The sequence below is a fragment of the Liolophura sinensis genome, chromosome 1 (genome assembly GCF_032854445.1).
Source record: "Liolophura sinensis isolate JHLJ2023 chromosome 1, CUHK_Ljap_v2, whole genome shotgun sequence".
In the NCBI taxonomy this organism is placed as follows: Eukaryota; Metazoa; Mollusca; class Polyplacophora; order Chitonida; family Chitonidae; genus Liolophura; species Liolophura sinensis.
The window spans coordinates 50,587,483-50,612,924 of record NC_088295.1 but is presented as its reverse complement, the minus strand read 5'-3'; the positions used below and the strand labels follow the sequence as shown (position 1 = coordinate 50,612,924).

The 25,442-nt window shown below is 40.3% G+C and overlaps 5 protein-coding genes across 5 annotated transcripts; all 5 read right to left on the bottom strand.

Annotated features, from left to right (window-relative positions):
• Nucleotides 1–1,530: 1,530 nt before the first annotated feature.
• On the bottom strand, nt 1,531–2,577 carry LOC135461864 (serine-enriched protein-like). Its single transcript, XM_064739131.1, has one exon. The coding sequence runs from the start codon at nt 2,575–2,577 to the stop codon at nt 1,531–1,533; it is 1,047 nt and encodes a 348-aa protein (XP_064595201.1).
• Nucleotides 2,578–4,010: 1,433 nt separating this feature from the next.
• On the bottom strand, nt 4,011–5,057 carry LOC135461854 (serine-enriched protein-like). Its single transcript, XM_064739118.1, has one exon. The coding sequence runs from the start codon at nt 5,055–5,057 to the stop codon at nt 4,011–4,013; it is 1,047 nt and encodes a 348-aa protein (XP_064595188.1).
• Nucleotides 5,058–6,492: 1,435 nt separating this feature from the next.
• LOC135461849 (serine-enriched protein-like) lies at nt 6,493–7,539 on the bottom strand. The gene has a single exon (XM_064739105.1). It carries the CDS (start codon nt 7,537–7,539, stop codon nt 6,493–6,495), a length of 1,047 nt encoding a protein of 348 aa, XP_064595175.1.
• A 1,438-nt stretch (nt 7,540–8,977) lies between these two features.
• Nucleotides 8,978–9,946, bottom strand: LOC135461841 (serine-enriched protein-like). Its single transcript, XM_064739091.1, has one exon. The coding sequence runs from the start codon at nt 9,944–9,946 to the stop codon at nt 8,978–8,980; it is 969 nt and encodes a 322-aa protein (XP_064595161.1).
• A 6,171-nt stretch (nt 9,947–16,117) lies between these two features.
• LOC135461831 (lambda-crystallin-like) lies at nt 16,118–23,148 on the bottom strand. The gene is made up of 6 exons (XM_064739083.1): nt 23,023–23,148; nt 21,291–21,525; nt 20,243–20,404; nt 19,160–19,354; nt 16,669–16,774; nt 16,118–16,338 (listed from the first exon to the last, which is right to left on the bottom strand). Exons 1-6 carry the CDS (start codon nt 23,076–23,078, stop codon nt 16,118–16,120), a joined length of 975 nt encoding a protein of 324 aa, XP_064595153.1. The 5' UTR covers nt 23,079–23,148.
• Nucleotides 23,149–25,442: the final 2,294 nt, after the last annotated feature.

The window sequence follows — 25,442 nt, the reverse complement described above, 5'->3', positions numbered from 1 at the left end:
CGACTTGTTGACAATCCATAGTAAGGAAGATGCGGTCCACAACCGCTGTGTCAAAGGGAAACAATAATGTTTTAACTGATGGGTATGGACGAAACATTGTGAATATATAGCCAAGGGTTTGCTGACACCACCGTCACTGGCTCCAGACAATTACATGGATGACGGCTAGCTTAGGGCTTGGCGACATTTGCAGAATAATTTCAACATATCTGCTTATTGTCTGAGGTTTCGACACCTTTAACGTGGACTCCAGAATGTCCAGTCAGTATTTCATAGGTGGGTGAAAAGAGACGGCTACTTTATTAAGGCTACATGGGGCGTGTCATTCTTAGTGAATCATCTATACCACATCTGTGAAGATGTGTAGCCAATATTAAAAGTGCTTCGCCAAACAGCAGGTAGATAAAGCGAATATGTCTCTGTTTTTACCCCCTGGGTGTGCTGGGCTGTCCAGGGTGTGAATGGATTATTGTCAAGTGATGAGTACATTTGATCTTATAACAAATTTCTAAATATGGTTGAAAGATGATTTGTTTTAATTCATTGTGATTGATGTCTGGAGACAGTAGATGTCAAGCATCTTTCTCCAGGTATAGTTGACAAAGACCATCTCAGCTCTCACTTTATCGAAGGACAGTGTGCGCTGTCCAAAAGTCACATTGGATTTCTGCTATATTATAAAACTACCCTCCAAAAGCTTTAGGGTTCTTATGTGAAGGAATTTTGTTTTTTGGCTTTATAAAGCCTCACAGTGAGAAATTAGAATTCATAACAATTGTGCTGACTGTATAGTCTGCGATCAACGTCTGATCAGGAAAATTTGAAAGATCTGACGATCCGTCGAGGAGGTCAAACCTGAACTCATTGTTATTCAAAGAATCGCAGCTTTCCGAATATGGTCTTTGTGAGTGATTTATAATTTCGAATGCTTGTCTTTCATCTAGTTGTATAATCAACGAATCCCTCTTTCTCGCTTTAATTGTACTTTCGTCAGGGATTCTGGAATTTCCAACATAAACACAGGGTATGGAAGAGAGAAATTTTAAGGAACTGCATACACGAAGTGCCAGTTCCTTGTTTTGAAATTTTGTTGACAATATTTTGTATCCTTTGTATAAAAGTCATATTAAATAAAGTTGCCAGTGAAACCAGCATGCTTCTATGCAGTTACCATCGGAGGAGAAAAAGGAGCGAAAGAGCATTTCTCAGAGAAACAATGGTTCAGGTTGCCAAGGTACCGCATTTTGTTTTCAAATTAAAGTATCTGTAGGTGACGACAAAAAGAAGCTATATTAGCGCTTTGCTTGCGAATACAGACGATAGGACATTTATCTGAGTCCAGAAATTTGTGTTGTGTAAAATTAATCCTCATTTATTTGAAACATGTACCAACATCAAAATACAAAAAACTCTTATACACATGAGCACTGAAAATCTGAAAACAAGAAGTAAAGCGGAAAAATGTTTAATTCATGGCCAAACGTTAAGCAGGGACCTATTTACTAATCAAAGAATCAACATTTTCCACTACTATACAGCTTTTTTAGGTATAACTTCGTCAGGATAAAGACACAAAGGTTTTATAACATTTTCCAATGTACTTTTGGATATTTTCAGCATGTTAACACGACGGATAAAAAGTTTAAGTGTTTTTCGAAGGTACATGTATCCCGCATCGCCGCTGAACTTGTGACTCCACCTGAGAATGGCTTCCAACTTGGTTTCTTCCGAAGCCTGAATATTGTACTGGCGGAAAATCAGATCAACCTCTTGTCTGGAGAGGTGGTCAAATGCTGTCTGAGTCAATATTGTTTCTGCATTTTCAGCTATGTATTTTAAGATGATGCCTTGGAGTCTTTCGCTTAATGATAGCTGACCATATGTACATGTTGCTGAGAGCAGAGGCAGAGCTGACGTGTGGGTGATGTTCCTTTTAGCGTAGATGAAACACGCGGCGCATAACTCTGGTAAAGCGTACTCGTGGGCCGCCTTCATGACCCCAACCACGTTGTAAACATTTACTAGCACATTTCCACTGTAGATATAATCTAGAACACTGCGGAAAACATCTTCCTCGACGTCAGGAAGTTCCACTTGCCAGCTTTCTTCTCTCACTTTCTCTTCAATTTTCACGTTAAGCGTCCTCGATTTTCGCTTGAAGACCTTGGCGATTGCTGAAAGTGGGTTCTTCTTTCTTACAACGTCTTCGGCATTTGCGGGCAGTGTTGTGCGTGTGGACTTGGTGTTAAAGAGTTTCCTAAAGAAACTGCTTCGAACGGCCAAGATGGAACTGACAGCATACACGGGTACCTTGTGTGGTCCAATGAGAAAGCGAATATCACACAAATCGGGTTGGCAAAGAAGTTGAGAAAGATCAGCGCTCAGTCCCTCAACGTTTAGCAGTTCCACATCCGTTGACAGTCTTTTGTCTGACGTTGTTAAGAAAGTACAAAGTCCATCTCCGTGATCGAAAGAAAATTCGACTTGTTGACAATCCATAGTAAGGAAGATGCGGTCCACAACCGATGTGTCAAAGGGAAGCAATAATGTTTTAACTGATGGGTATGGACGAAACATTGTGAATATATAGCCAAGGGTTTGCTGACACCACCGTCACTGGCTCCAGACAATTACATGGATGACGGCTAGCTTAGGGCTTGGCGACATTTGCAGAATAATTTCAACATATCTGCTTATTGTCTGAGGTTTCGACACCTTTAACGTGGACTCCAGAATGTCCAGTCAGTATTTCATAGGTGGGTGAAAAGAGACGGCTACTTTATTAAGGCTACATGGGGCGTGTCATTCTTAGTGAATCATCTATACCACATCTGTGAAGATGTGTAGCCAATATTAAAAGTGCTTCGCCAAACAGCAGGTAGATAAAGCGAATATGTCTCTGTTTTTACCCCCTGGGTGTGCTGGGCTGTCCAGGGTGTAAATGGATTATTGTCAAGTGATGAGTACATTTGATCTTATAACAAATTTCTAAATATGGTTGAAAGATGATTTGTTTTAATTCATTGTGATTGATGTCTGGAGACAGTAGATGTCAAGCATCTTTCTCCAGGTATAGTTGACAAAGACCATCTCAGCTCTCACTTTATCGAAGGACAGTGTGCGCTGTCCAAAAGTCACATTGGATTTCTGCTATATTATAAAACTACCCTCCAAAAGCTTTAGGGTTCTTATGTGAAGGAATTTTGTTTTTTGGCTTTATAAAGCCTCACAGTCAGAATTTAGAATTCATAACAATTGTGCTGACTGTATAGTCTGCGATCAACGTCTGATCAGGAAAATTTGAAAGATCTGACGATCCGTCGAGGAGGTCAAACCTGAACTCATTGTTATTCAAAGAATCGCAGCTTTCCGAATATGGTCTTTGTGAGTGATTTATAATTTCGAATGCTTGTCTTTCATCTAGTTGTATAATAAACGAATCCCTCTTTCTCGCTTTAATTGTACTTTCGTCAGGGATTCTGGAATTTCCAACATAAACACAGGGTATGGAAGAGAGAAATTTTAAGGAACTGCATACACGAAGTGCCAGTTCCTTGTTTTGAAGTTTTGTTGACAATATTTTGTATCCTTTGTATAAAAGTCATATTAAATAAAGTTGCCAGTGAAACCAGCATGCTTCTATGCAGTTACCATCGGAGGAGAAAAAGGAGCGAAAGAGCATTTCTCAGAGAAACAATGGTTCAGGTTGCCAAGGTACCGCATTTTGTTTTCAAATTAAAGTATCTGTAGGTGACGACAAAAAGAAGCTATATTAGCGCTTTGCTTGCGAATACAGACGATAGGACATTTATCTGAGTCCAGAAATTTGTGTTGTGTAAAATTAATCCTCATTTATTTGAAACATGTACCAACATCAAAATACAAAAAAATCTTATACACATGAGCACTGAAAATCTGAAAACAAGAAGTAAAGCGGAAAAATGTTTAATTCATGGCCAAACGTTAAGCAGGGACCTATTTACTAATCAAAGAATCAACATTTTCCACTACTATACAGCTTTTTTAGGTATAACTTCGTCAGGATAAAGACACAAAGGTTTTATAACATTTTCCAATGTACTTTTGGATATTTTCAGCATGTTAACACGACGGATAAAAAGTTTAAGTGTTTTTCGAAGGTACATGTATCCCGCATCGCCGCTGAACTTGTGACTCCACCTGAGAATGGCTTCCAACTTGGTTTCTTCCGAAGCCTGAATATTGTACTGGCGGAAAATCAGATCAACCTCTTGTCTGGAGAGGTGGTCAAATGCTGTCTGAGTCAATATTGTTTCTGCATTTTCAGCTATGTATTTTAAGATGATGCCTTGGAGTCTTTCGTTTAATGATAGCTGACCATATGTACATGTTGCTGAGAGCAGAGGCAGAGCTGACAAGTGGGTGATGTTCCTTTTAGCGTAGATGAAACACGCGGCGCATAACTCTGGTAAAGCGTACTCGTGGGCCGCCTTCATGACCCCAACCACGTTGTAAACATTTACTAGCACATTTCCACTGTAGATATAATCTAGAACACTGCGGAAAACATCTTCCTCGACGTCAGGAAGTTCCACTTGCCAGCTTTCTTCTCTCACTTTCTCTTCAATTTTCACGTTAAGCGTCCTCGATTTTCGCTTGAAGACCTTGGCGATTGCTGAAAGTGGGTTCTTCTTTCTTACAACGTCTTCGGCATTTGCGGGCAGTGTTGTGCGTGTGGACTTGGTGTTAAAGAGTTTCCTAAAGAAACTGCTTCGAACGGCCAAGATGGAACTGACAGCATACACGGGTACCTTGTGTGGTCCAATGAGAAAGCGAATATCACACAAATCGGGTTGGCAAAGAAGTTGAGAAAGATCAGCGCTCAGTCCCTCAACGTTTAGCAGTTCCACATCCGTTGACAGTCTTTTGTCTGACGTTGTTAAGAAAGTACAAAGTCCATCTCCGTGATCGAAAGAAAATTCGACTTGTTGACAATCCATAGTAAGGAAGATGCGGTCCACAACCGATGTGTCAAAGGGAAGCAATAATGTTTTAACTGATGGGTATGGACGAAACATTGTGAATATATAGCCAAGGGTTTGCTGACACCACCGTCACTGGCTCCAGACAATTACATGGATGACGGCTAGCTTAGGGCTTGGCGACATTTGCAGAATAATTTCAACATATCTGCTTATTGTCTGAGGTTTCGACACCTTTAACGTGGACTCCAGAATGTCCAGTCAGTATTTCATAGGTGGGTGTAAAGAGACGGCTACTTTATTAAGGCTACATGGGGCGTGTCATTCTTAGTGAATCATCTATACCACATCTGTGAAGATGTGTAGCCAATATTAAAAGTGCTTCGCCAAACAGCAGGTAGATAAAGCGAATATGTCTCTGTTTTTACCCCCTGGGTGTGCTGGGCTGTCCAGGGTGTGAATGGATTATTGTCAAGTGATGAGTACATTTGATCTTATAACAAATTTCTAAATATGGTTGAAAGATGATTTGTTTTAATTCATTGTGATTGATGTCTGGAGACAGTAGATGTCAAGCATCTTTCTCCAGGTATAGTTGACAAAGACCATCTCAGCTCTCACTTTATCAAAAGACAGTGTGCGCTGTCCAAAAGTCACATTGGATTTCTGCTATATTATAAAACTACCCTCCAAAAGCTTTAGGGTTCTTATGTGAAGGAATTTTGTTTTTTGGCTTTATAAAGCCTCACAGTCAGAATTTAGAATTCATAACAATTGTGCTGACTGTATAGTCTGCGATCAACGTCTGATCAGGAAAATTTGAAAGATCTGACGATCCGTCGAGGAGGTCAAACCTGAACTCATTGTTATTCAAAGAATCGCAGCTTTCCGAATATGGTCTTTGTGAGTGATTTATAATTTCGAATGCTTGTCTTTCATCTAGTTGTATAATCAACGAATCCCTCTTTCTCGCTTTAATTGTACTTTCGTCAGGGATACTGGAATTTCCAACATAAACACAGGGTATGGAAGAGAGAAATTTTAAGGAAGTGCATACACGAAGTGCCAGTTCCTTGTTTTGAAGTTTTGTTGACAATATTTTGTATCCTTTGTATAAAAGTCATACTAAATAAAATTGTCAGTGAAACCAGCGTGCTTCCATGCAGTTACCATTGGAGGAGAAAAAGGAGCGAAAGAGCATTTCTCAGACAAACAATGGTTCAGGTTGCCAAGGTACCGCATTTTGTTTTCAAATTAAAGTATCTGTAAGTCACGACAAAAAGAAGCTATATTAGCGCTTTGCCGATCCGAATACAGACGATAGGACATTTATCTGAGTCCAGAAATTTGTGTTGTGTAAAATTAATCCTCATTTATTTGAAACATGTACCAACATCAAAATACAAAAAAATCTTATACACATGAGCACTGAAAATCTGAAAACAAGAAGTAAAGCGGAAAAATGTTTAATTCATGGCCAAACGTTAAGCAGGGACCTATTTACTTATTAAAGAATCAACATTTTCCACTACTATACAGCTTTTTTAGGTATAACTTCGTCAGGAAAAAGACACAAAGGTTTTATAACATTTTGCAATGTACTTTTGGATATTTTCAGCATGTTAACACGACGGATAAAAAGTTTAAGTGTTTTTCGAAGGTACATGTATCCCGCATCGCCGCTGAACTTGTGACTCCACCTGAGAATGGCTTCCAACTTGGTTTCTTCCGAAGCCTGAATATTGTACTGGCGGAAAATCAGATCAACCTCTTGTCTGGAGAGGTAGTCAAATGCTGTCTGAGTCAAGATTGTTTCTGCATTTTCAGCTATGTATTTTAAGATGATGCCTTGGAGTCTTTCGTTTAATGATAGCTGACCATATGTACATGTTGCTGAGAGCAGAGGCAGAGCTGACGTGTGGGTGATGTTCCTTTTAGCGTAGATGAAACACGCGGCGCATAACTCTGGTAAAGCGTACTCGTGGGCCGCCTTCATGACCCCAACCACGTTGTAAACATTTACTAGCACATTTCCACTGTAGATATAATCTAGAACACTGCGGAAAACACCTTCCTCGACGTCAGGAAGTTCCACTTGCCAGCTTTCTTCTCTCACTTTCTCTTCAATTTTCACGTTAAGCGTTCTCGATTTTCGCTTGAAGACCTTGGCGATTGCCGAAAGTGGGTTCTTCTTTCTTACAACGTCTTCGGCATTTGCGGGCAGTGTTGTGCATGTGGACTTGGTGTTAAAGAGTTTCCTAAAGAAACTGCTTCGAGCGGCCAAGATGGAACTGACAGCATACACGGGTACCTTGTGTGGTCCAATGAGAAAGCGAATATCACACAAATCGGGTTGGCAAAGAAGTTGAGAAAGATCAGCGCTCAGTCCCTCAACGTTTAGCAGTTCCACATCCGTTGACAGTCTTTTGTCTGACGTTGTTAAGAAAGTACAAAGTCCATCTCCGTGATCGAAAGAAAATTCGACTTGTTGACAATCCATAGTAAGGAAGATGCGGTCCACAACCGATGTGTCAAAGGGAAGCAATAATGTTTTAACTGATGGGTATGGACGAAACATTGTGAATATATAGCCAAGGGTTTGCTGACACCACCGTCACTGGCTCCAGACAATTACATGGATGACGGCTAGCTTAGGGCTTGGCGACATTTGCAGAATAATTTCAACATATCTGCTTATTGTCTGAGGTATCGACACCTTTAACGTGGACTCCAGAATGTCCAGTCAGTATTTCATAGGTGGGTGAAAAGAGACGGCTACTTTATTAAGGCTACATGGGGCGTGTCATTCTTAGTGAATCATCTATACCACATCTGTGAAGATGTGTAGCCAATATTAAAAGTGCTTCGCCAAACAGCAGGTAGATAAAGCGAATATGTCTCTGTTTTTACCCCCTGGGTGTGCTGGGCTGTCCAGGGTGTGAATGGATTATTGTCAAGTGATGAGTACCTTTGATCTTATAACAAATTTCTAAATATGATTGAAAGATGATTTGTTTTAATTCATTGTGATTGATGTCTGGAGACAGTAGATGTCAAGCATCTTTCTCCAGGTATAGTTGACAAAGACCATCTCAGCTTTCACTTTATCGAAGGACAGTGTGCCCTGTCCAAAAGTCACATTGGATTTCTGCTATATTATAAAACTACCCTCCAAAAGCTTTAGGGTTCTTACGTGAAGGAATTTTGTTTTTTGGCTTTATAAAGCCTCACAGTGAGAATTTAGAATTCATAACAATTGTGCTGACTGTATAGTCTGTGATCAACGTCTGATCAGGAAAATTTGAAAGATCTTACGATCCGTCGAGGAGGTCAAACCTGAACTCATTGTTATTCAAAGAATCGCAGCTTTCCGAATATGGTCTTTGTGAGTGATTTATAATTTCGAATGCTTGTCTTTCATCTAGTTGTATAATCAACGAATCCCTCTTTCTCGCTTTAATTGTACTTTCGTCAGGGATACTGGAATTTTCAACATAAACACAGGGTATGGAAGAGAGAAATTTTAAGGAACTGCATACACGAAGTGCCAGTTCCTTGTTTTGAAGTTTTGTTGACAATATTTTGTATCCTTTGTATAAAAGTCATATTAAATAAAGTTGCCAGTGAAACCAGCGTGCTTCTATGCAGTTACCATTGGAGGAGAAAAAGGAGCGAAAGAGCACTTCTCAGAGAAACAATGGTTCAGGTTGCCAAGGTACCGCATTTTGTTTTCAAATTAAAGTATCTGTAGGTGACGACAAAAAGAAGCTATATTAGTGCTTTGCCGATGCGAATACAGACGATAGGACATTTATCTGAGTCCAGAAATTTGTGTTGTGTAAAATTAGTGCTCATTTATTTGAAACATGTACCAACATCAAAATACAAAAAAAATCTTATACGCATGAGCACTAAATATCTAAAAACATGAAGTAAAGCGGAAAAAAATTATTAATTCATTTCCAAAAGTCAATCAGGGACCTATTTACAAATTAAAGAATCAACATTTTCGACTACTATACAGATTTTTTAGGTATAACTTCGTCAGGAAAAAGACACAAAGGTTTTATAACATTTTCCAGTGTACTTTTGGATATTTTCAGCATGTTAACACGACGGATAAAAAGTTTAAGTGTTTTTTGAAGGTACATGTATCCCGCATCGCCGCTGAACTTGTGACTCCACCTGAGAATGGCTTCCAACTTGGTTTCTTCCGAAGCCTGAATATTGTACTGGCGGAAAATCAGATCAACCTCTTGTCTGGAGAGGTGGTCAAATGCTATCTGAGTCAAGATTGTTTCTGCATTTTCAGCTATGTATTTTAAGATGATGCCTTGGAGTCTTTCGTTTAATGATAGCTGACCATATGTACATGTTGCTGAGAGCAGAGGCAGAGCTGACGTGTGGGTGATGTTCCTTTTAGCGTAGATGAAACACGCGGCGCATAACTCTGGTAAAGCGTACTTGTGGGCCGCCTTCATGACCCCAACCACGTTGTAAACATTTACTAGCACATTTCCACTGTAGATATAATCTAGAACACTGCGGAAAACACCTTCCTCGATGTCAGGAAGTTCCACTTGCCAGCTTTCTTCTCTCACTTTCTCTTCAATTTTCACGTTAAGCGTTCTCGATTTTCGCTTGAAGACCTTGGCGATTGCCGAAAGTGGGTTCTTCTTTCTTACAACGTCTTCGGCATTTGCGGGCAGTGTTGTGCATGTGGACTTGGTGTTAAAGAGTTTCCTAAAGAAACTGCTTCGAGCGGCCAAGATGGAACTGGCAGCATACACGGGTACCTTGTGTGGTCCAATGAGAAAGCGAATATCACACAAATCGGGTTGGCAAAGAAGTTGAGAAAGATCAGCGCTCAGTCCCTCAACGTTTAGCAGTTCCACATCCGTTGACAGTCTTTTGTCTGACGTTGTTAAGAAAGTACAAAGTCCATCTCCGTGATCGAAAGAAAATTCGACTTGTTGACAATCCATAGTAAGGAAGATGCGGTCCACAAGCGATGTGTCAAAGGGAAGCAATAATGTTTTAACTGATGGGTATGGACAAAACATTGTGAATATATAGCCAAGGGTTTGCTGACACCACCGTCACTGGCTCCAGACAATTACATGGATGACGGCTAGCTTAGGGCTTGGCGACATTTGCAGAATAATTTCAACATATCTGCTTATTGTCTGAGGTATCGACACCTTTAACGTGGACTCCAGAATGTCCAGTCAGTATTTCATAGGTGGGTGAAAAGAGACGGCTACTTTATTAAGGCTACATGGGGCGTGTCATTCTTAGTGAATCATCTGTACCACATCTGTGAAGATGTGTAGCCAATATTAAAAGTGCTTCGCCAAACAGCAGGTAGATAAAGCGAATATGTCTCTGTTTTTACCCCCTGGGTGTGCTGGGCTGTCCAGGGTGTGAATGGATTATTGTCAAGTGATGAGTACCTTTGATCTGATAACAAATTTCTAAATATGATTGAAAGATGATTTGTTTTAATTCATTGTGATTGATGTCTGGAGACAGTAGATGTCAAGCATCTTTCTCCAGGTATAGTTGACAAAGACCATCTCAGCTCTCACTTTATCGAAGGACAGTGTGCCCTGTCCAAAAGTCACATTGGATTTCTGCTATATTATAAAACTACCCTTCAAAAGTTTTAGGGTTCTTACGTGAAGGAATTTTGTTTATTTGGCTTTATAAAGCCTCACAGTCAGAATTTAGAATTCATAACAATTGTGCTGACTGTATAGTCTGCGATCAACGTCTGATCAGGAAAATTTGAAAGATCTGACGATCCGTCGAGGAGGTCAAACCTGAACTCATTGTCATTCAAAGAATCGCAGCTTTCCGAATATGGTCTTTGTGAGTGATTTATAATTTCGAATGCTTGTCTTTCATCTAGTTGTATAATCAACGAATCCCTCTTTCTCGCTTTAATTGTACTTTCGTCAGGGATACTGGAATTTTCAACATAAACACAGGGTATGGAAGAGAGAAATTTTAAGGAACTGCATACACGAAGTGCCAGTTCCTTGTTTTGAAGTTTTGTTGACAATATTTTGTATCCTTTGTATAAAAGTCATACTAAATAAAGTTGCCAGTGAAACCAGCGTGCTTCTATGCAGTTACCATTGGAGGAGAAAAAGGAGCGAAAGAGCATTTCTCAGACAAACAATGGTTGAGGTTGCCAAGGTACCGCATTTTGTTTTCAAATTAAAGTATCTGTAAGTCACGACAAAAAGAAGCTATATTAGTGCTTTGCTTGCGAATACAGACGATAGGACATTTATCTGAGTCCAGAAATTTGTGTTGTGTAAAATTAGTGCTCATTTATTTGAAACATGTACCAACATCAAAATACAAAAAAAATCTTATACACATGAGCACTAAATATCTAAAAACATGAAGTAAAGCGGAAAAAATTATTAATTCATTTCCAAAAGTCAATCAGGGACGTATTTACTAATTAAAGAATCAACATTTTCCACTACTATACCGCTGTTTTATGTATAACTTCGTCAGGAAAAAGACACAAAGGTTTTATAACATTTTCCAGTGTACTTTTGGATATTTTCAGCATGTTAACACGACGGATAAAAAGTTTAAGTGTTTTTTGAAGGTACATGTATCCCGCATCGCCGCTGAACTTGTGACTCCACCTGAGAATGGCTTCCAACTTGGTTTCTTCCGAAGCCTGAATATTGTACTGGCGGAAAATCAGATCAACCTCTTGTCTGGAGAGGTGGTCAAATGCTGTCTGAGTCAAGATTGTTTCTGCATTTTCAGCTATGTATTTTAAGATGATGCCTTGGAGTCTTTCGTTTAATGATAGCTGACCATATGTACATGTTGCTGAGAGCAGAGGCAGAGCTGACGTGTGGGTGATGTTCCTTTTAGCGTAGATGAAACACGCGGCGCATAACTCTGGTAAAGCGTACTTGTGGGCCGCCTTTATGACCCCAACCACGTTGTAAACATTTACTAGCACATTTCCACTGTAGATATAATCTAGAACACTGCGGAAAACACCTTCCTCGACGTCAGGAAGTTCCACTTGCCAGCTTTCTTCTCTCACTTTCTCTTCAATTTTCACGTTAAGCGTCCTCGATTTTCGCTTGAAGACCTTGGCGATTGCCGAAAGTGGGTTCTTCTTTCTTACAACGTCTTCGGCATTTACGGGCAGTGTTGTGCATGTGGACTTGGTGTTAAAGAGTTTCCTAAAGAAACTGATTCGAACGGCCAAGATGGAACTGACAGCATACACGGGTACCTTGTGTGGTCCAATGAGAAAGCGAATATCACACAAATCGGGTTGGCAAAGAAGTTGAGAAAGATCAGCGCTCAGTCCCTCAACGTTTAGCAGTTCCACATCCGTTGACAGTCTTTTGTCTGACGTTGTTAAAAAAGTACAAAGTCCATCTCCGTGATCGAAAGAAAATTCGACTTGTTGACAATCCATAGTAAGGAAGATGCGGTCCACAAGCGATGTGTCAAAGGGAAGCAATAATGTTTTAACTGATGGGTATGGACGAAACATTGTGAATATATAGCCAAGGGTTTGCTGACACCACCGTCACTGGCTCAAGACAATTACATGGATGACGGCTAGCTTAGGGCTTGGCGACATTTGCAGAATAATTTCAACATATCTGCTTATTGTCTGAGGTATCGACACCTTTAACGTGGACTCCAGAATGTCCAGTCAGTATTTCATAGGTGGGTGAAAAGAGACGGCTACTTTATTAAGGCTACATGGGGCGTGTCATTCTTAGTGAATCATCTGTACCACATCTGTGAAGATGTGTAGCCAATATTAAAAGTGCTTCGCCAAACAGCAGGTAGATAAAGCGAATATGTCTCTGTTTTTATCCCCTGGGTGTGCTGGGCTGTCCAGGGTGTGAATGGATTATTGTCAAGTGATGAGTACCTTTGATCTTATAACAAATTTCTAAATATGATTGAAAGATGATTTGTTTTAATTCATTGTGATTGATGTCTGGAGACAGTAGATGTCAAGCATCTTTCTCCAGGTATAGTTGACAAAGACCATCTCAGCTCTCACTTTATCGAAGGACAGTGTGCCCTGTCCAAAAGTCACATTGGGTTTCTGCTATATTATAAAACTACCCTCCAAAAGCTTTAGGGTTCTTATGTGAAGGAATTTTGTTTATTTGGCTTTATAAAGCCTCACAGTCAGAATTTAGAATTCATAACAATTGTGCTGACTTTATAGTCTGCGATCAACGTGTGATCAGGAAAATTTGAAAGATCTGACGATCCGTCGAGGAGGTCAAACCTGAACTCATTGTTATTCAAAGAATCGCAGCTTTCCGAATATGGTCTTTGTGAGTGATTTATAATTTCGAATGCTTGTCTTTCATCTAGTTGTATAATCAACGAATCCCTCTTTCTCGCTTTAATTGTACTTTCGTCAGGGATACTGGAATTTTCAACATAAACACAGGGTATGGAAGAGAGAAATTTTAAGGAACTGCATACACGAAGTGCCAGTTCCTTGTTTTGAAGTTTTGTTGACAATATTTTGTATCCTTTGTATAAAAGTCATATTAAATAAAGTTGCCAGTGAAACCAGCGTGCTTCTATGCAGTTACCATTGGAGGAGAAAAAGGAGCGAAAGAGCGTTTCTCAGAGAAACAATGGTTCAGGTTGCCAAGGTACCGCATTTTGTTTTCAAATTAAAGTATCTGTAAGTGACGACAAAATGAAGCTATATTAGCGCTTTGCTTGCGAATACAGACGATAGGACATTTATCTGAGTCCAGAAATTTGTGTTGTGTAAAATTAATCCTCATTTATTTGAAACATGTACCAACAACAAAGTAGAAAAAAAGCAACTTGTACGCATGAGCACTGAAAATCTGCAAACAAGAAGTAAAGCGGAAAAATGTTTAATTCATGGCCAAACGTCAAGCAGGGACGTATTTACTAATCAAAGAGTCAAAGAGTACCTTTGATCTTATAACAAATTTCTAAATATGATTGAAAGATGATTTATTTTAATGTAATGTGATTGACCTTAGAACAAATTTTTTATACGAGACGTATTAATTATGTAGACCTGGGATCATTATATACTGGTACAAGGGCTAGGTATCGTACGTTTATGAATTTTAATGATAATTTATTTAAATAAAAAATATATTCATATCTGCATTCTTATTATATACTTTCGAGAATGGGATTTAAAGCGTTAGGACAAACGCGTTTCTGCAGACCTGTTCTATACAAGATGTATTGGTGATGTAAACCTGGGATAATTAGATGTAGGAAATACCTGGCTTGTCTGTACCAGATGTCTTGATCACGTAAACCTGGGACAATTAGATATAGGAGATACGGGGCGTGTCTGTACCAGATGTAATAATCATGTAGACTAGGGACCATTAGATATAGGAGATACGAGACTTGTCTGTACCAGATGTAATGATCATGTAAACCTGGCACCATGGAGATATTGGAGATACGGGTCATGACTGTATGAGATGTATTTATCATGCGCACTAGGGAACCGATGAGATTTTGGAGCTTGTCTAGACCAGATGTATAGATCGCGGAGACATGGGAACATGAGATATTATGGTTATAGGATTTGTCTGTACGCGATGCATTGATCATGAAGACCTGAGAACATGAGATATCGTGGCAACAGGATTTGTCTGTACGAGATGTACTGATCATGTAGACCTATAGGACTCGTCCGTACCAGATGTATTGATCATGCAGACCAGGGAACATGAGATATCGGGTGGGGGTGGAAGACCGTCACACATGCAGTTCGCCTAATTGCAGGCTCCAACATTCAGATACATACTATATATAAATGTAGGGCATTTTGCTACAAATCAGTCACTAGTGAGCCAAAGCTCTGCAGCTACACGTGGCTCTTCCTGGGATTTGTGGCTTGTATGGCCAACTAAGCTCTGTAAGAGCGCACGTCGCATCAACGAACCAATACCTTCCAACGATGGATACTTTGGCATTTCGTCCCCTCGTTGAGGCTGATAAGCTCGTCTCTATCGTACTGCTGTGCGGTGTATTAAATACACGAAGAAAAACAGTTAAAAGTATGGCTGATAAAATGGGGTCCCTAGGGATATATCCTGACCTTTAAGTCGGGGCAGAATGACGGCTCAGATTCGTTTGACCTGTTCGAAGGCATACAAGACACCGATTTCGTCTATGCATACTTTATCAAGTACAGGGAGATTACCTTTGCACGTGATTTTTTTTTGCTCAGGCGATCTGGCGAGGTGGTAAATCCTGATTTGATTGTAATTAAGCAATCGCAATTATTAAACTCTTGCACGTGATATTTTAAGTATCCGGCTTTCTCAGTTTGAAGTTAGTGTACGCAGTCTATAAGGCATTTATTAGTCCCCTCCTGGACCCTTTCACTGATACAGTACGTATACATATGTATCACGAAACCTAGATGTACGCTCTTTTACCACGGCATTCCAAACTATTCACAAGTTAATCAAATTGTTTTTTGTTTTATCTCGTCATTGGAAATTATTCAAAATAATGGTACGTAATACATAGCCAAAACTGATAGGAATATACATGTTAAAACAAAAACGGTTATTTGACCACTCTAGTAGACATATCACATGTTTTCTATAAAACACCAATGTTTTGGAGAATACGTTGAAACGATTTACTGAAAACGTCAGTATTACAAAAAAGTTTGCCAGCCATGTTTTAACAAGAACCTATGCGTGTATGGTCCCACCATATACATGTAACGTGTTTGTGGTTCGTCTGCCTTCAAATAAAAACAGTTAGCCGTTTGTACATTAATGCTTGTGTTTTTATAAATACATGTCATGCGTCGTTAATATTTGCAGTGTATAACACTAATTCATACTCACGATATCAAATTTGAATACGAACAGACAAAAAAGAACGATAACAGAATTTTTAAAGAAGCGCTGTGATGTTCGGATCAGTTTTAATCACACAACTGGTCAAATGGCTGACTGAAGAGGCCTTGGTCACATTTTCTTTCCCACATACTTCACAGCATAAGTACAAATATGCACCATAGACATATACTGCAACTCTACTGGTAGAGTTAAATGTTCAAGTAGAACTTAAAAAAAACATATGATGGAAAGTTTTCAAATTCACTTTGATGAATTGTCAAGCTCGTTTTTAAGTTTGGCAAGAGCAGCTAGTCTTCTGTCTCTCCATTGACGCCTCTGGGGTAAGGCCTCTAACGGAACCCACTGGGTAACCTCTCGCTCCGCTTCCTCTGCTTTCGCGCCCTGCATTGGGTGTGGGGCGCTAAACGACTTCTGAACATCGTATATGGTCTGCCCGAAACGGTCAAAGTAGTCTTTTAGACCTGCAAACAACATGTTTGCTGGAACTAAAATACTGAATGCGTGAAAAAGTAACAGTATTTTAAAACAAATGATTTACAAACATGAATTGATTCCTTGCACTACAGTTACTAAATCATAATCTTTTTGTAGTTCATGGCTATACACTCTATAAGTATCAGATATGGGGTAAGGATCAGCTCTGACTTACAACTTATGTGTTGCTTAGTAATGATGTATAATTACCCATTCCATTTACTTCCCATGTTTAGTAGGATGAAAATGCTGGTCGTATATCGCAATAAGTGGACACTTTGTTTTCTCACTGCGGGCATGCATGATTCAGCGCTTACCGTTGGCGTTCAGATGGCACGTCTCGAAAGGGCCCATGAAAGCGTAACGTGGAGCCAGACCCTCAACAACGGCTGTTTCTACGTCAGCAACACTGATCACCTCGTCCTGAATGTAGATGATTAAGATATACGCGTCATTATGAATGTACACAGAGAGAGACACGCAAATTCAACATATGGGAACTAGCGATGTTCGGGGATTTATACGGGTGGTAACGGATTCAAGATGTGCTATGTTTACCTCTGTTGTCTATTTCTTTAGAGAGTCGCCTATATTCAGCTCTCTGTAAAATCAGTCACACTCGCTACCAAAATTGCCTTTAGCTTTTAACAATAAAAGCTCTACACATTGATATGTTAGACATCTATATTATCACAAACAAATTGCAGTTGGAATACTTTTTCTAATTCGTAATGTTAAACTCCTTACGCTCAGTTTGTACACCAAGAAATCATTGCCTCGGGTGATTATAATTATTCAAAAGCAAGTTGCATGCTGGATAATGGACGTGGAGAGTGGAGAGTGATTTGTTTTACAATGGCTGCATCAACGAGCCGTTAATTTCCTAATATCCATCCTCTAAAACCATACAGCGTAGCGATCATATACTACTAGAGATAAAGTAAAATTCACTTATTAAGGTTATATTATACAAAAAATGTAAACAGTTTCAAATATGGCAGTGTCAGGAAACAGGGTTTACAGTAAAGTCAACAGCAGTTCAGGTGTTACCCTCCTTCAAAACATGTTGAGCTCCGCACCATATCCAGCAGTCCACTGTTGTTTTTTTTTAATAATTATGACGTCACCGAGGGAATTGGTTCTTGCCGCCGAAACATATCATACGTACTTTAACATTATGAATTAGAAAAAGTGTTCTAACTGCATTTTCTTTGCCATATGGACGTCTAACGTGTCAATGTGTAAAGCTTGGGTCATTACGTGACACTGACTAAAGCCAATTTTGGTAGCGAGTGTGACTGATTTTACACACAGCTGAATTTAGGCGACTCTCTAACAGACTATAGCACAAAACCAACAACTCTCAGTACAACAATACACTACTAATAGCTCTTGGTCCTTTCTGTGAAGATGTAATAATAAAAAAAGAATGGACCGGAGGCAGCTGACTAGGTGCGGTATTTTTTAAATTTTTATTCAGATCATAACTGAATATCTTGTTATATTTTGTACTTCTATGACAAAAATAGAGGATCTCCATCGAGTGACCCTGTAGTAACAAGTTTATCGAGCCTCTGGCGAGAAACAAACGAAATTTTTGCCTGTAGTTTAATAAATTTGATACTGCAAGGTCACGAGTTGGAGGTTCTGTTTATGACGTCAGTCATTCGGCCTCAGGCCAAAGCGCAACATTTCTGCTCAGGATGAGACATACGCCACACAAAAGAGTTCAGCTTCAGACCTGCCTTTACTGACCACAATTTGGGTGAATATTTTTCATTATCATCTACACAATTAAAACTTATTAGCAGATGACTGTTTTTAGTTTATGAACATGATTGACAAAAGACTGTACCGAGGAGTCACGGGAAAGCTAGTGACGACTACACCAGTGCGTGGCGTGCACATCTACGTATGTGAGAAAGCCGGCTGAAATGCGCCTAATCTTAACACAGACAAGAACATTCCAAACGTAATATGATAAAGGAATTTCCAAAGCATCTACGACTATATGTACAGTCAACATATGTTGGACGTTTGTACTCAATACAGACGACAAAGTCACGTAGTGCAACAAAGTAGTTCGGCGCGTGTGTAGCTTTTGATTGGTTGATTTTATCAATGAAATGTCAAAAACCAGTCAATCTTAACACTGTTCACAAAAAGATATCGGAAACGATATTTATCCCACACCTTTTATCCCATGTTCTGGGTCACATTCATGGGATGAATATGGTTACGAACAAATGTTAGCAACATAATACTTAGTTAGGGCGCTGATTATGTGTTATGTATTTACCTTCTAGTGTGAATACTGAACCTTTTTAGGGAACAGCTCGTTATCATAGATGCTTTGGAGTATAAATACACGCTTTAGCAAGCATGCATACCCGTATGTTTAAGCAAAAAGTAAATCTGTGACAACAGCTAAAGCACTGAGCTGTGACGTATGCTCCTAGGGATTTGCACTTTGACGGAATGAGGAAGTGACACTTGACGAAGTCAATGTATGGGTTGATCATTGCAGCTGTCCAGTAATCGCTGTGTAGGTCCGAGCATACACCATCCAAGTTCACAAAGCTCCATAAACATGAAACACCATGGATCCTCAGACATGTTTTAACATATATCATAACGCATATTCTGAGTTGCTCTGATAACCGTAAGACACTCGATGTCATTCTAATGGCAACTACATAAACCAACAAGGAAGTGGTAAAGGGTGATAATTCCTAATCTGTATCGACTGAAGTAACACAATCTATCAAATATTTGGAGTTTGTAATTTAGTGAGTTTAGTCTCTATACCTGAACAAGCCTGCAGCATTCGGCTAGAATAGCATGCTGTATACGCGGTTGTATGAAACCTGTGATCTCCTTCTTCAGTGTGATTGGTGCCTGTCCAATTGACGTCATGAGGTCCCTTGTCGTCTGCACAGCTTCCGGGTCCGTCCATGGAGCCGGTACTAATTCCACCAGTCGGCAGTAAAATGGAGGATTAATCTACAAGTACGAGGTTATTGACTGGAAAGGGACACATTCAATGATAGCGTTCCTTCGTGTTTAAAACAGCATTTGGAACCGTATACTTAATTATAGGACCCGTATAACAGGACGATGTCACAATATGATCGTATAAAATAGGCACATATGGCTGATGGCACAAATAAGTAGCTAGCAGTAAAACAAAGAAAAACATGTAGATATTTATACGTCCATGCCCTGTTTGCAACTACGTTCTGTAGGACGGCCTTTCACTGTCAGAAGTAAGCCTACATTTACCGCTTAAAGTATTTTCTTTGAGATTAATCTGGGCGGGTTTTATTGCCAGGAGTACGTTTGCAATCGAAAGTAATGTAGGCCTACACGTAAGCTGACAACGGTTCATGAAAAAATTTGCCTCTCGTCAGGTATGTATGGTAAACCTTCTGACTCATGGGCAGACAGAGGGAGAAACCGCTGAATCTCGCCAGGTATATATATATATATATATATATATATATATATATATATATATATATATATATATATATATATATATATATATATATATATATATATATATATATATTACAAAACTTTTGACTCACGGGCAGAAAGATGGAGAAACCGCTGTATTTCATCTGGTATATATGGTAAACCTTCTCACACATGGGTAGAGAGAGGGAGAAACCGTTGCTTTCCGTCAGGTATATATATGGTGAACCTAACTAAGTAGCTAGTGGATAATGGCCTTTAGCGGAGAACCCATTCAAACACTAGATCTGCAAGCGTCGGTATACAGGAACGTACACTAAAAGTTCACCAAACCTCAGCGCCATCATGTAATCTCCAGCCATGTTGCAAAGTGACATTAAATTAAACTATAAACCATACCATATACGAACTTACTGGGTGGGCAACAAGACATTTTGTCCTATGTTTAAGATGTTCTGTGAACTTGGACGGGACAATGGCACTAGAAGAACTGCAGAGTATGACTTGGTCATCCGCCAGACTGTCTAGCTGTGTGAACACTTTCCTCTTCGTGTCTACTGTCTCTGGAACACATTCCTGAAATTGATTCACAATTAATCAGGAGAAGACCACAAACAGTACCTTTATTTCTTTTGTTTGTCGTTTTCAACCTTATTTCGGCCATGTCCATTCCGGCATATTTATGCGCTGTCTCACTGAAATGCCATGTCGAAGACAACAATGATCAGCAGACCGGATGCCTCACCCAGTCACATCATGCTCACAACCAGCAGGCCCATATTCCTGTTATACTGAGCGTCAAGTCATGATTTGCGTTTTACACCATGTATGAATAGTTAAGAACACGTACATGGGTCTGTCCATACACGTATGGGGTCTGTCCAGATAGGGGGTCAGTCCAGGTATGGGGTCTCCAGGTATGGGGTCTGTTCACGTACGTCTGTCCAAGGTTTCCTCCTCCAATAAATCTCATCGCTGTTAATTATATATTAGCAAAATAATATTCGGTACGCCGTATAATCAGCAATCAAATAAATAAAATACGTATTGGGGATTTAACTCCGCATTGTGTCGAACAGAAGACTATATTTCACCCATATATGTGACAGCTAACCGATATATGCATAAGCGGAGTAAACCGGGCACATATCCCAGGAGAAATGGGCACATTCTATCTGTCAAATCCCGACACTGTACACCGCGCAGCTCTATTAAACGTGTCATTTCAGCAGGTGACGCTGCATCCAAAAAGTTTACCTTATTTTAGTGATTATATAGGTTGGGACTAATATATGTGATGGCAGATTCAACCACAGCCTTTACCAGAGGTCGATGGTGAACTGAAACTTCTGTTCCCGCCAACCATGTACAAACATGTACAAACAGACTATCATTTTTGGTGATGTATACCCGGGATCGAAACGGCCTCCCGTACAATACTTTATTTTATTTGACAATATACCTGGACGTGGACAGCGCCTTTCACACAGTCTGCCAAACTGGAGGTGGTTACAATGCTGTCGTACTGCTGCTGAACAGAGAGCGTTCCACGCAGCAAGCCTTGAGACTCCAGGTCCTTCAGCTGCTCTAGGACGGCTGTCTTGGCTTGTTCTAACTGGGACTTGTCGACGTCAAACATGCAAACCTCGAACCTAGCACTGGCGAAGAGCATCGCCCAACTCCGCCCGATTAAACCGCTGTACGGATATCAATTGTAAAGAAAACTTATTTTAAAAAGTTATATTTACTTCTGCATTTTCATTACATACATTCCATTAGAGGACAAAATGCATTAGAACACATGCGTTTCTACTGAACTTGTGTATACGAGATGTATTGATCATGCAGACTAGGGAGCGATTAGATACAGGAGCTACAGGACCTGTCTGTACGCGATGTATTGATCATGCTGACCGGGGGCCAACAGATATCCGGGCTACAGGGCCTGTCTGTACGAGACGTATTAATCATGCAGACTAGGGAGCGATCAGATACAGGAGCCACGGGACCTGTGTGTATGAGATGTATTGATCATGCTGACCGGGGGCCAACAGATAACGGGGCTACAGGACCTGTCTGTTCGAGAAGTATTGATCATGCAGACTAGGGAACCGATTAGATACAAGAGCTACAAGACTTGATTATACAAAATGTATCATGCAGAGCTGAGATCGTTAGATATAGGAGCTACAGTTCTTCCGTAGGAGATATATTGATCATGCCGCTGTACGTATATCAATTGTAATGATAATTTATTTAAATAAAAGATATATTTAAATCTGCATTCCCATTATAAACATTCGAGCAAGGGATAAAAAGTGTTAGGACAAATGCGTTTCTGCTGAGCTTTTCTATACGAGATGTCTTGGTCATGCATACAAGTGAACATTAGATGTAGAGATTACGTCCTGACTTGTCTGTACCAGATGTAATGATCATGTAAACCTGGGACCATTAGGTATAGGAGATACGGAACTTCTCTGTACCAGGTGTTTACATCATGTAAACCTGGGACCATTGGCGGGGGGGGGGGGGGGCGAGTTGATTTTACGAGGCTCATCCATCAGTTAGACGTTCTTTAACACATACCGGTATACGTTCTGATTCAGAACGTCAGTTGTTATCTTTTTGACCCACGATTCACACCAAACCCTTTCTACTACACACTCAAATAGAAAATAAAACACGACAAAAAGAAAATCTGCTGTGATCATTTCAAATGAAAATGGAGATGTTTCTCGATAGGATTTGCATTCGGGAACGAGAAATGTGCAGTGACGCAAATCTTTGTCATCTTGTTTGATATTGACAGTCTATTCCTATCTTATGTAACGTTAATTCCCAGTGCAGTTTTTTCCACGAGCCGGCAAGGCGTCAAGAACAATACACTTGATCAGATGGTCACCACAACATCAACTTTCAGAACTATGCATGCATTTAAAACTGCAAGACGGGGTTACGTGTTGAAAAGAAGGTCAATCAAACAGACAGACAAGCCAATTTATATATACTGCAAATATGCTGGGGAGAGTGGGATGGAAAGGCCCCCAGCATGCAGTCAGCCTATTCCACTACCCAGTGCGAACCTACATATCACATGTAAATGTACGGCAATTTACTACAAATGACCAGTGACTCAGTGCTTGCAGGCTGCGCGTGGTTCTCGTACCGCTCACTTCGGCGAAACGCATTACCTTCCAACGATGGATACTCGGGTCTTTTTCGAGGATGATGAGCTGGTCTCCGCCATACTACTGCTGTAGGCCTCTGTGCAGAATTACATACACTGGGGAAAAAGGAATTACAAGTTAAACGACGTCTTCTACAGGGATATATTCTGAACTTTAAGCCAGGGCAAAGTGTACGGCTCAGGTTGGTTTGACACCGATTTCGTCCAAGCATAGGTATTCTATGATATCATGTACAGGGAGATAACTCCGGCCCTGTAAGCAAACGTACTCATTACATACCTGTACGTAGCACCAGTGCATCCTTATACTGGAAATTAAAATATAGACGAAAACAATAAAACTTAACAATTGCTATTCAAATAATCGAAAACTCTTACTTGGGGTTAGGCCAACAGGTCAGACATCAGCAAATTACAGGTCAGACATCAGCAAATTTGCTTGCAAAATACATATACAAGGCCCACGCATGTAAACATATTTCAACAGCCAATAATTTAAGAAAGCTACCTCAGAAACAATGGCGAAGATGTGTACTCGACCTGACTTGTCAATCTCATCAGCTCTCATCGAGTAACGCACTTGCGAAAGTCACGGAGGGAAACGGCCCCAAATGTGTCAGATACGGTAAGGAACATTTACCTCTGGTCACACGCTCATTAAAACTTCCTTACCATAAATCGACGTCAAGTGAATCTTTCTACAAATTAACTAACCTGGGCCCGAGTCCACATAGCCATTTTCTACTTAAGTCAAAATTTGAAATACGATCTTAAAATTTACTTTTCGCTTTTACAAATCAAAATTTTGTATAACTCGTCAATATTGTCTAAATACAAATGTATCCAAATTTCAACTAAGCATTGTGAAACGTTTTTAAATACTGCCTTCAGTCAGAAATGGCCTCGTGGAATCGGTCCGTGTTCTCAGATTAGCATAACCAACAATGGTCCATGACAATAACAGAAACTGACAAAATAGGAGATTTCCAGGGTCTACCTGACTGCGGCCGCAGTTTCGATCTTGTTGTATTAACCTCGTGTCCGATGTGGGCATTCAAAATGTTATTGAAGGCGAAAAATCCTGGAATCCCGTCTGTCTGCATATAGGCTGATAAAGGTCATGACGTCAACGTCAGTCTCGTTAATGCAGCATGACGCAGGCGAGCTCACTAACTGCTATGGTATAGGTTCGGAAAATGAGATTATTTTTTAACAGACGTGATTTGCCATGAAGCCTTTTGGTAGTTTCAAAAGAGGTTAGTTAAGTACAGAGGCCATACGGCTGACGTCGGTTTATGATAGTTTTAATGCGTGTGTGAACAGTGGTAAATGTCCATTGCCATCAATACAGTACTCAAGTGGGACCGTTTCCCTCTGCAACTTTCCCAATTGCGTTGCTCTATGAGTTACCCCACTCCGGAAGTGAGACTGCTAAGATGTATGATTAGGGAGAGCAGTGTGATGACAACATGCCGGGGTATGACCACATCGTTTAAAAGGTATGGAAAGATTTTTCGGTCTGATCAGCCACTGTCTCCGGAAGATATCCGAAGAAAAGGGGAAAGGGGAGATGTCTCTAGCCCTCACAGCCCTGGTATCCAACGGCGATGGCGATGTGGATAGATTATCCAGGAGAGTTCCCGCCAACGCAGCAACTACTAAATCCTTGTGGTCTTGCATCCGAAAACAGTACGCCGTGTGCCTCAGACAGGGAGTAAGTTTTCTGACGAAAGCCTTGATAACATTCGTGCTTCCGTGATTAAGGTTCTTAAACGTTTATGCCTTGTGAACTTGGTTAAATTAGGCCAGAATTGCCCTTTCAACCAGTGATATTCTAAATAATGATCACAAGACGGACGGATCTCACCCTATGGATGCTCTTTTTCTGGGAGTTTATTGGATGAAGCGAACTAAATTGAGGTAAAATTACTTTCTTTTCAGCCAGCGACACTTTTGGCACTTAATACAGCGCGCAGAAATCAGTCGTTACATAGCTTAGATGTTAATATGATGTTATATTGGAGCCTGTCTATACCAGATGTATTGATCATGCAGACCTGGGAAAATGAGATATTAGGGCTATAGGACTTGTTTAATGCGGACAGTCGATTCGTATCTCATGTACTGTTAATTCCCAGTGCAGACCTTTGGGCGGGTCTTTAAGGCGTGAGTGTATTTATTTATTTATTTGATTGGCGTTTTACGCCGTACTCAACAATATTTCACTTATATGACGGCGGCCAGCATTATGGTAGGTGGAAACAGGGCAGAGCCCGGAGGAAACCCACGACCATCGGCAGGTTGCTGGAAAACTTTCCCACGTTCGACCGGGGAGGAAGCCAGCATGAGCTGGACTTGAACTCACAGCGACCGCATTGGTGAGAGGCTCCTGGGTCATTACGCTGCGCTAGCGCGCTAACCAGC

Bases quoted from the DNA above. Each gene is read 5' to 3' on its own strand.
- LOC135461841 (XM_064739091.1), bottom strand. From the start codon at position 9,946: ATGGATTGTCAACAAGTCGAATTTTCTTTCGATCACGGAGATGGACTT.
- LOC135461831 (XM_064739083.1), bottom strand. From the start codon at position 23,078: ATGGCGGAGACCAGCTCATCATCCTCGAAAAAGACCCGAGTATCCATC. The intron at 19,355-20,242 runs GTAAGTTCGTAT...TCGTACTTGTAG, and splicing joins AATGTCTTGTTGCCCACCCA to ATTAATCCTCCATTTTACTG. The intron at 16,775-19,159 runs GTATAGAGACTA...ATCTACATTCAG, and splicing joins AATGCTGCAGGCTTGTTCAG to GACGAGGTGATCAGTGTTGC.
- LOC135461864 (XM_064739131.1), bottom strand. From the start codon at position 2,577: ATGTTTCGTCCATACCCATCAGTTAAAACATTATTGCTTCCCTTTGAC.
- LOC135461854 (XM_064739118.1), bottom strand. From the start codon at position 5,057: ATGTTTCGTCCATACCCATCAGTTAAAACATTATTGCTTCCCTTTGAC.
- LOC135461849 (XM_064739105.1), bottom strand. From the start codon at position 7,539: ATGTTTCGTCCATACCCATCAGTTAAAACATTATTGCTTCCCTTTGAC.